Source organism: Symphalangus syndactylus, chromosome 13 (genome assembly GCF_028878055.3).
Source record: "Symphalangus syndactylus isolate Jambi chromosome 13, NHGRI_mSymSyn1-v2.1_pri, whole genome shotgun sequence".
Classification (NCBI taxonomy): domain Eukaryota; kingdom Metazoa; phylum Chordata; class Mammalia; order Primates; family Hylobatidae; genus Symphalangus; species Symphalangus syndactylus.
In genome coordinates this window covers 20,298,133-20,308,854 of record NC_072435.2, presented here as the reverse complement: position 1 = coordinate 20,308,854, position 10,722 = coordinate 20,298,133, and the positions used below count along the sequence as shown (strand labels likewise).

Genomic DNA, 10,722 nt, shown 5'->3' with positions numbered 1-10,722 from the left:
CCATTTCCCAGAAGGCCTTGTATCCCGTGCATGGCCGTTTCCAGGCAGGAAGGCGAAGGGCCTTCTGGGAGATGCGGTCCTGGGTGGCCGCTGTCCACCAGGCGGAAGTGCGTACCGGAAGTGCCGGCGGCAGTGTGTAAGACGAGGCCGGACGTGCGGACTATCGGGCGGCCAGGCTCTCTGAGGAGGCTGCCGCAGTGGTGAGTGGTGTGTGGAGGAGCGGCGAGGGTGACTGAGGAATGGAGAGGCCCCCGTGGCCTGAGTGTGCTGACGGTGGGAGTGAATGAGTGGGCCGGTGGGACCCGTGAGGGGAACGCGACGCCGGGTTGGCGCGGGCAGAGAGGCGCGCCCGCGGTGCGTGGAGAGAGGCGCGCGGTGCGTGAGGGCGCGACGTGCTGTGTCCGGCCGGGTGTCACCGCTTATGCGCCCGTGGGAGGGGAGCGTCCTGTGTGGGAGGCGGAAGGAATAAGGGTCGTGACCAACTCAGTATACCACTGGAGGCCCTATGAGCAAACCGCAGACTCTTCTCATGAAAGCAGGATGTTGGTAAACTGACAAACTGCGTCTGCCCCCGGAAGGAATGCTGGGGGCAGTCACGCCCCAGGTCCCCTGGTCCTTGAGGTTATCTACAGGAACATTGGGAACCTGTTGAACAAAGAAAGCAGTCCTGTGGGCCTGTGTTAAATCAAATAGCTGACCGTCAGTTACCCTTTCTTCCCTATTCACTCTACCTAATAAATATGAAGGGCTGTAAAAGCTCAGGGCCCTGTTCCCTAGAATCAAGGAGCCCCCTGACCCCTTCTTTCAAACAGATCCTTTTGTCTTTGTCTTCATTTCTGCCTTCGTCCTCCTTCGTTTGGTCCAGAAGCAACCGTGACAAGTGGTGCCCGACCAGGGACCTGAACCAAGAAAGGTCTGCCGGAGCAGAGAAAGTGAAACTGATCAGACGAACTACGAACCCCTGGACTGGAGAGTCTGCCGGCGGAGAATATAAGGTCAGTTCCCTGAGGAGGTATTGGGAGCGGGAAGTTTCTGAATCAGGGTAACATGGGGCAGAATTTGTCTATTGAGGAGCAACATTATGTGCAGCTGCTTAGTTTTACTTAAACAATTTGGTGCTCAGGTTAGTTCTCAAACATTAAGCTTCTACAGGAGGTTATTACACATAACCCATGGTTTCTGCAGACAGGCACCCTTGCTGTGGAAAATTGAGACTGAGTAGGAGAAGGATTGAAACGAGCTCATCAGAAAGCTCTTAAAGTGGATCCTTCTGTTTTCTTTGCTTGGGGTTTGGTCTGTACTGTCCTCCTGCCATTGTCCTCTTCTTATTCTGCCAGACAGCAGGTGCTATGTTGTGAATCTCGAAAATTGAAAGAATCTTTTGTCTCACCAACAGTGCCCATTGAAAATGATAAACAGGAGAGGGAGGATGAGAACTGGCCTGTACTGCCCCCTCCAGTAGCAGAAATAGAGACCCCAATACGAAAAATTCTGCACGCTGTGGCCATAGCTGGTGAGCCACTAGGACCTTGCGTTTTTCCTATTACCTTAAGGCCTGATCCAAATAATCCACAGCAGTTTATTCATGAACACACTCCAGTAAAATTAAAATTATTGAAAGAATTAAAAGCTAGTGTGGTTAAGAATGGAATACAGAGCCCATTTACTTTAGGATTGTTAGAATCTGTATTCAGCGCTATGCGCCTCCCACCCTTAGATATAAAGCATTTAGCTTGCACTTGTTTGTCTGCTAGTGCATGTTTGACACGGAATTTAAATTGGCAAGAAATGTGTGCAGATCAGGCTAGACAGAACCTCGCCGCTGGACATGGGAACATTACAGAGGAAATGCTATTGGGTAGTGACCCTTATTCAGATCTGGTGCAACAATTGACACTTCCAGATGCTGCTTACCATCAGTGTGCCTGGCCGCTAAGCATGCCTGGGCCACCATTCCTGAGAAAGGAGTCTCAGTACAATCTTTTCTGTATATCATGCAAAAATCACAGGAGCCCTTTGCACAATTTATTGCATGGTTACAACAGGCAGTGCGGCGTCAAATTCCTCATACTGCAGCTGTGAAAATGCTTACTTTGACCCTAGCTTTTGAAAATGCAAATGCAGATTGTAAATGTGCATTAGCACCCGTGAGATATACAAAGAACTTGGGAAATTTTCTCAAAGCCTGTCAAGATGTGGGAACTGAACTCCATCGTTCAACAGTGTTAGCTCAAGTAATGGCTAATTTAGTAGCGAACAAATCTGAAAAGGGCCAAGGCTTGAGCCCTAAAGTGGGAAAATGTTATAATTGTGGAAAAATTGGACATTTCAAAAAAGAATGCCATCAGACCTCTGGGCAGAAAGGATCTTATAATGCAATCCTCCACCCCACACACACACACAGGAAAAAAAATGCCAGGACTCTGCCCTCACCGTAATAAAGGAAATCATTGGGCTAATCAGTGTTGCTCAAAATTTCATCAGAATGGCACCCCGCTCTTGGGAAATGAGAATGGGGCCTGGACCTGGGCCTCTCAAACAATGAGGGCATTCCCCATCCAGGCCACAACCCCGCTACAGGGGTGGGTTCCTGGAGGAACAGTGACTCCCTCTCCACTGGAACACCCGGGAGTGCAGGATTAGATTGCCCAGTCAGAGAACGGGTCACATTAGTTGGAGAAGACTAACCCACCAGAATCCCCACAGGCATTTGGGGACCTTTGCCTACAGGATATACGGGATTAATTTTAAGCCAAAGCCATCTTAACTTGTAGGGCATTACTGTGGTCCTTGGATTGCTGACTCTGATTATGAAGGAGAAATTCAAGTAATTGTAATGTCACAAGATCTTTGGGTTTTTAAACCTGGGGAATATATTGCTCAGCTATTGCTTATTATTATTATTCTCTGCAAATTACACCCTTCTTCACGAAAGGAGAAAAGAGGAAATCAAGAATTTGGGAGTACAACTACAAAGGAAATTTACCTATCCCAACCCATAGCTTCTAATTGACCCACCTGTGCAGTGCAAATGAAAGAAGTGCTGTGGGTGTATGGACACGGGAGCAGATGTTTCAGTAATATCCAAAAACAATTGGCCCCTGCTATTAACCTCTACATCCTTAGTGGCAGTAGGAACAGCTCAGTGTTCAACAGAGTGCTGAAATTTTACTTTGTCTCGGTCCAGATGGACAGCCATGTACTTTTCAACCTTATGTTGCAAATATACCCGTTAATCTCTGGGGCCGAGATTTACTTACAGCATGGGATATGAGACGTACAAATGAAAAGGTTGATAATCCAGGAGTTAAAATATTGAAGGAAATGGGATATCAGCGTGGGAAAGGCTTGGGAAAGTTCCTACAGGGAAACCCCAATCCAATATTGATAACTGGGCAAACAGATAGGAAAGGGCTAGGTCATCAGGATTTCTGATAGGGGTCATTGATACTTCTCCTCCACCCACTGCCTTGCTGCTAGAGTGGCTGACTGATAAACCTGTGTGGGTGGATCAATGGCCCCTACCATAGGAGAAACTGACTCAACTCCATCAGCTGGTAAGAAAGCAATTGGATGCAGGACGTATAAAAGTATCAGTTAGTGCTTGGAATTCACCAGTATTTGTGACCCCCAAAAAGTCAGGAAAATGGCAACTGCTGCATAATTTGAGAGCCATTAATGCACAAATTAAACCAGTGGGTGCATTACAGCAAGGTCTGCCATCCCCGGCAACCATTCCAAAAGATTAGTCTCTTGTAGTAATAGATCTTAAAGACTGTTTTTTTACTATACCGTTACACAAGAAGGACAAGCCTCAATTCGCCTTCTCTGTGCCTTCTATTGATCCGAGAGAGCCTGTCTCTTGTGATCAGTGAAAAGTTTTATTACCCCAGGGCATGTTCAACAATCCTACGTTATGTCAGCATTTTGTAGGAAAAGCATTGAAGGAGCCTTGGAATATGTTTTCCACCACCTACATCATTCATTATATGGATAATATTGTTTTGGCCGCTCCTACAGATAAAGAGTTATACCAGTTATTCAGAGAAATAAAATGGGCTTTAACTAAATGGAATCTCAAAATAGCTCCTGAAAAGGTGCAAACAACCTCCCCATACCAATACTTAGGTACTACTATTACTGAAAAAAGTATTCAACCTCAGAAAGTAGCTCTTCGTAAGAACAAATTACAAACTCTGAATAACTTCCAACAGTTATTAGGTGATATTAGTTGGCTGCACCCAATGCTAGGTATTGCTTCTTATCAACTCACTCATCTTTATCAAACCCTCCAAGGAGATTCTTCATTAGATTCCCCTCGGCAACTTACTAAGGAGGCAGAAGCTGAATTACAGCTTGTAGAACAGATGCTTCAGCAACGACATGCCTCCTGGCTACAACCACAAAAGCCTTTGCTTTTGTTTGTTCTTCCTACCCCCCCATTCTCCACCAGGACTTTTAGGTCAATTCATAGACAAAACTATAATAGTAATAGAATAGTTTTTTAAAATCCAGTCAAACAGTAAAATCTTCACAAGTTTATCTTTCTTTAGTCACACAACTTATAACAATAGGCAGGCATAGATCAAAAATGCTTACAGGATATGATCCTGATAAAATTATTGGATTCCCAACAACAGGCTGCGGCCTGGGAGATGTCAACTGCATGGCAAATCACTTTCGCAGATTTTGTAGAAATAACAGATAACCATTATCCATCGGACAAAATTTTGCAATTTTATAAAATTCACCCCTTTATTCCCCCTGTGATTGCTCATCACAAACCCATTTCAGGTAGACAGACCTATTTTACCAATGGCTCTTCCAAAAGCTGCACAGCCACTTATGGACCTAAACATACTTAAATAATAAAGACCCCTAGAGTTTCAGCTCAACACTCCGAATTAATGGCAGTTATTCAAGTTTTAAAGCTCACAGCTTTATTTCCCATTAATATTGTCTGTAATTCAGCCTATGTTGTAAATGTAGCTAGTTGCATTAAAACTGCCACTATCAAGAGCACCTTAAAACCAGAACTGCTTAACCTACTTCTGAGACTCCAAAAAGCTGTTCGCTATCATGCTGTCCCTTTTCATATTTCTCATATGCGATCTCACAAACTTCCTGGGCCACTCTCTCTAGGTAATGATAGAGCAGATAAATTGATCGGTTCTGTATTTCAACAAGCCCAAGCTTCCCATGCTTTACTGCATCAAAACACCTCTGCCCTTAACTCGTATCTTTCATCTGCCTCGCAGCCAGGCTCGAGCTGTTGTACAAGCCTGCCCCACTTGCCAGCATGTCCGTGGTGTTGCACCTGTGGAAGGATGCAACCCATGAGGCTTGGCTCCAGATGAAATCTGGCAGATGGATATTACATATATAGCAGCCTTTGGCAAACTCCGCTATGTTCATGTAACTATAGACACTTACTCCCATATGTTACATGCCACATGCCAAACTGGGGAAACGGCTGGTCATGTCTGATGATATTGTCTGTCGTCATTCGCCCATATGGGGGTCCCTAAACAAAAATTGACAGTGGACCCGCTTATGTTAGTCATGCTTTCCAAATTTTTTACAGTTGTGGGCAATCACTCATAAAAGAGGAATTCCATACAATCCCTGAGGGCAAGGCATTATTGAGTGGGCACATCAAACACTGCAACGTATGTTGAAAAAACAAAAAGGAAGAATAGGAGATCAATTACCACCTCGAACAAAATTACATTTAGCCTTGTTTACTTTAAATTGTTTGACTCCTGGTACGGATGGCAAGACACTGGCAAGTGCTAGAGGAAAAGAGGCAAGTTTATCCAAAAGTGTTACGGAAATCCCCGGAAGAAGGACAATGGAAAGGTCCGGTGGATTTGCTGACGTGGGAACGAGGGTGTGCTTGTGTTTTTACAGGCGATGGACAAACCGTGTGGGTGCCCTCCAGGTGTGTGTGACCACGGAACGGGAGACCGGAGGGATCCATGGTATTCAACCATGGGCCTGTTACCTCCAGTACGAGCCATGAGCCAGCGGAATCTGAATGCGAAGACAGAACAAGGGCCGACTGGAGTCACAATGACATCCAACCCCATAACATGGGGACAGATCAAGAAAACCACACAGGAAGCTGAGAAACTGCTGGAGCGCCAGGGTCAGGCAAAAACCCCTGACTCCATGTTCTTGGCCATGCTAGCTGTAGTGTCCTGTGCGGTATGTTTCCCCTGTGTAGAGGCAAAAACATTGGGCATATGTTCCCAACCCACCGGTAGTATGACTGGTACTCTGGAGCAACACTCCTCCTGAGATATATTATGATCAGGGAGCGTGGGCACCAGGACCCCTAACTCCCTCTGACACAGAGCAATAGCATCAATTACACCGGCCCATTGGAAGGACTCCCTTTATGTATCACCATGGATACGTCACTCAACTGCAGCTGTCTTGCAGTCCAATCTCAGGCATGGTTAAGTCACCATAGAAAAATTATGTATTTATTAGGCCTCAGCTCCACTAATGTTACTGGTGTGTTCACCAATCACTGCCAGCCCCATCACTCAAATTGTATTGATTATACGGAATGGGCTCCCTTTGATATTTCTCACCCCCCTCCTTGGAACCAGTGTCTTGGCCCCTTGGCCAGACAACAGTCTATGTTAATAGGAAACATTGACTGGGGTCCCTGTGGCCATTTAGAGGGGAGAGATGAAAATCAGACCTCTTGGCACAAACTTCACTGGCACTAGTGGCGGACCTTCAACATCTCTTTGTCACATCACACTGGGATTCAGTCCCCCAGTTGGCTGCACAACTTGCTTAGCACGGGACAGGCTTTAGCCCACCCTTACCTCAGTGGCGTCATCTAGGAAAAAGAGGCCCAATTCAGGAATCAATATGGAAGGCAACACTCCCATTTATGAATAACAGCATTTGGGTCAGAACACTATCCAATAATAGTAATATTACTTAACACAGTTTTAATATCATCTTTGTAAAAAATATTACAACTCAATTTATGGTTTGTGGTTTGTTTTTTTTTGTTGTTGTTATTGTTTGAGATGGAGTCTCTCTCTGTTGCCCAGGCTGGAGTGCAGTGGTGCGATCTTGGGTCACTGCAACCTCTGCCTCCCGGGTTCAAGCAATTGTCTGTCTTAGCCTCCTGAGTAGCTGGGATTACAGGCGCCCACCACCATGCCAGGCTATTTTTTGTTTTTTGTATTTTTAGTAGAAACGGGATTTCACCATCTTGGCCAGGCTGCTCTTGAACTCCTGACCTCATGATCCACCCACATTGGCTTCCCAAAGTGCTGAGATTACAGGCGTGAGCCACCACGCCCAGCCGGTTTGTGTTTTTAATCCCTATGTTTTTCTAGCATCTAAGAAGGACCAACTCCACGTAAACATCACCCAATTGACTTGTGACTCTTGTCAACTGTATCACTGCCTCAATCATAGCACAATACAAACACACAACATATCCACTCTGATAATTCTGGGTCGTATCCCTGTTTTATGGGTCCCTGTCAATTTGTCCAAACCTTGGGTTGCCACCCCTGCTTTACATTTTGTAAAACTCCTTCTTACCCAGCTCACGCATCATGCATGTAAAGCCTTAAACGTAGTAATTTTTTTTTTTTTTTTTTGAGACGGAGTCTGGCTCTCTCACCCAGGCTGGAGTGCAGTGGCACAATCTCGGCTCGCTGCAAGCTCCGCCTCCCGGGTTCACGCCATTCTCCTGCCTCAGCCTCTCCGAGTAGCTGGGACTACAGGCGTCCGCCACCACGCCCGGCTAATTTTTTGTATTTTTAGTAGAGACGGGGTTTCACCGTGTTAGCCAGGATGGTCTCGATCTCCTGACCTCGTGATCCGCCCGCCTAAACGTAGTAATTTTTACTGTAGTCTCCTTAGTCACACTAATAACCTCGGTTGTAGGGTCTTCAGTAGCACTACATAGTTCTATTCAAACAGCCCAGTATGTAGAAAATTGGACACGTACAGCCAACCAGGCATGGATGCTTCAAAATAAAATTAATACCGAATTACAAACAAAGGTATCAATGTTAAAGACTACTGTTCTGTGGCTGGGAAAGCAGGTACAAAGTTTGCAATTGCAGCAGCAATTGCACTGTCATTTCAATCATACTCATATTTGTGTGACCAATTTGGAATAGAACCAAAGTGAATATCCATGGAACCGTGTAAAAGCTCATTTGCAGGGAGCTTTTACATCCAATATTACTTTTGATATCAGTAACTTACAGAGTAAAATTCTTAACTTGATTAAGCAAACTCAAAAATAACAGCCCTTTTTAGAAGCTTAAACAGAATTCCAGCAGGGCTTAGAAAGTCTCAACCCTGACCGGACACAGTGGCTCACGCCTGTAATCCCAGCACTTTGGGAGGCCTAGGTGGGCGGATCACGAGGTCAGGAGATTGAGACCATCCTGGCTAACATGGTGAAACCCCATCTCTATTAAAAATACAAAAAAATTAGCCGGGTGTGGTGGCGGGCGCCTGTAGTCCCAGCTAATCGGGAGACTGAGGTGGGAGAATGACATGAACTCGGGAGGTGGAGCTTGCAGTGAGCCAAGATGGTGCCACTGCACTCCAGCCTGAGTGACAGCGAGACTCTATCTCAAAAGAAAAAAAGAAAAAAGCCTCAACCCTTGGACTTAAACATAACTTCAATGTCTCTTTTATAATAATTATAAGAATAATGTTGTTATGTCTCTGTTTTTTTGCTCATAGTCTATAGGATCGGGTGAACCACCAACCAGCAATTGAAAGCTGCACAGCCTGAAATTACCTTTATTCAATTAATGCAAAAACAAAAAGGGGGAGATGTTGGAGGCGGAAGGAATGAGGGTCGTGACCAACTTTATACCACTGGAGGCTCTATGAGCAAACAGCAAACTGTTCTCATGAAAGCAGGATGTTGGCAAACTGACAAACTGTGTTTGCCTCCAGAAGGAATGCTGGGGGCAGTCATGTCCCAGGTCCCGTGCTCCTTGAGGTTATCTACAGGAACACCTAGAACTTGTTGAACAAAGAAAGGAATCATGTGGGCCTGTGTTAAATAGCTGACCGACAGTTATCCCTTCCTCCCTATTCATTCTACCTAATAAATACGAAGGGCTGTAAAAGCTCAGGGCCCTTGTTCCCTAGAATCAAGGAGTCCCCTGACCCCTTCTTTCAAACAGATCCTTTTGTCTTTGTCTCATTTGTGCATTCGTCGTCCTTCATTCGGTCCAGAAGCAACTGCAACAGTCCTGCATGTGTTGATGCCACCTGTATGTGCAGGTGTGACCTCAGGTGTGTAAGTATCCCTTATACTCCTTATCATCACTACTTATTCGCTCTTCCTCCAGCCTCTGGCAACCACTAATCCACGTTGTGTCTAGATTTGCCACTTCTGGACACTTCATACAAATGGAGTCATATGTGGTTTCTTGTGTCTGGCTTTTTACCACTGAACATGTTTTCAGAGTTCATCCATGTTGTAGCATGTATAGGTTTTTCATTCTTCTTTATGGCTGAATAATACTGCATTGTATGGATATACCACAGTTTGTTTACTCGTTAGTTCATAGACATTGGGGTTGTTTCCAACTCTTCTGATTTTATAAATGCTACTGCTGTGAAAATTCATGTACAGGTGTTTGTGTGGATGTATATTTTTAATTTGGGAAGGGTCGGCCATGGGTGGGACCTAGGCTTGTGAAGAGCCTGGCCTGGGTGTATCTGTCTGTCCGAGGAGCGCCTGTGTGCATGGCCATGACCACACCCGTGCCTTGCTGCCTGTGCTCATTAGCCATGCTTCATTTTCCAGAATCCCAGGCCTGGGCCCCTGAAGTCAAAGCCAGGAGCCTAGAGCCACACTGGTGTGTAGGATCAAAGAGAAGGCAGCAGTGGCCCTGGAAACAAACCTGTCTCTGCAAGAGTCACTAGTCACCTGGGACCTCTGCCCAGGACTGAGACCTCAGGTGCCCCCTACCCTGTAGCTGCTGAGGCCAAGCAATGTGGAGACAGAGCAGCGTGTGAGGTGATGGAGCCTGAGGTGCCAAGTGAGGTAGATGGTGGGGTGGCAGTCACAGTGGTACAGGAGGCAGGTACAGGGCTAGATGTTTTCAGAAACCAGATATCCCTCTAAAACACACCCTGCTTCTGCTGCCTTCATTCCACTGCCCTGCCTTCCTCAGCCAGCTCTACACCACTACCTCCTTATGGTTCTCCTGCCTCCCACTGCCCCCTTCATCACTCTGCACTCAGCATTGGGTAGAGAGGGTCTTTTACCCCTGACTGGTGAGGCCACCCCTCTCTAAACCCTCCATCACTGCCCAGGCCATCAGAGTATGGTTGGCAAACTCTTCTGTAAAACACAAGCAGCAGGCTGGGCGCAGTGGCTCATGCCTGTAATCTCAGCACTTTGGAAGGCTGAGGCAGGCGGATCACCTGAGGTCGGGAGTATGAGACCAACATGGTGAAACCCTGTCTCTACTAAAAATACAAAAAATTAGCTGGGTGTAGTGGTGCATGCCTGTAATCCCAGCTACTCGGGAGGAGGCTAAGGCAGGTGAATCGCTTGTTCCCAGGAGGTGGAGATGCGGTGAGCCGAGATCGCACCATTGCACTCCAGCCTGGGCAATGGGCGAAACTCTGTCTCAAAAACCAAACAAAAAAACACACAAGCAGCAAACGTTGTCAGCTTTGTAGGCTCAGAGGGAAAAC

At 46.2% G+C, this 10,722-nt stretch overlaps 1 protein-coding gene across 4 annotated transcripts; it reads left to right on the top strand.

Annotated features, from left to right (window-relative positions):
* The first annotated feature begins 97 nt into the window (after positions 1-97).
* Positions 98-9,195, top strand: ERVK3-1 (endogenous retrovirus group K3 member 1). Of its 4 annotated transcripts, none has more exons than XM_055239958.2 (4): positions 98-200; positions 866-995; positions 5,911-6,207; positions 8,743-9,195. In XM_055239958.2, the coding sequence occupies exons 3-4, from the start codon at positions 5,914-5,916 to the stop codon at positions 8,776-8,778; spliced, it is 330 nt and encodes a 109-aa protein (XP_055095933.2). In that variant the 5' UTR covers positions 98-200; positions 866-995; positions 5,911-5,913; the 3' UTR covers positions 8,779-9,195. The 4 variants fall into 4 exon arrangements, with proteins under 4 accessions (XP_055095933.2, XP_063471462.1, XP_063471461.1 ...); XM_063615392.1 differs by having other exon boundaries at positions 123-200; positions 813-995; XM_063615391.1 differs by having other exon boundaries at positions 168-375.
* Positions 9,196-10,722: the final 1,527 nt, after the last annotated feature.

Excerpts from the sequence above, each read along its gene's own strand:
- ERVK3-1 (XM_063615391.1), top strand. The coding sequence starts at position 284 with ATGAGTGGGCCGGTGGGACCCGTGAGGGGAACGCGACGCCGGGTTGGC. Across the intron at positions 996-5,910 it reads CTGCCGGCGGAGAATATAAG|GCGATGGACAAACCGTGTGG; the intron begins GTCAGTTCCCTG and ends GTGTTTTTACAG. Across the intron at positions 6,208-8,742 it reads TAGCTGTAGTGTCCTGTGCG|TCTATAGGATCGGGTGAACC; the intron begins GTATGTTTCCCC and ends TTTTGCTCATAG.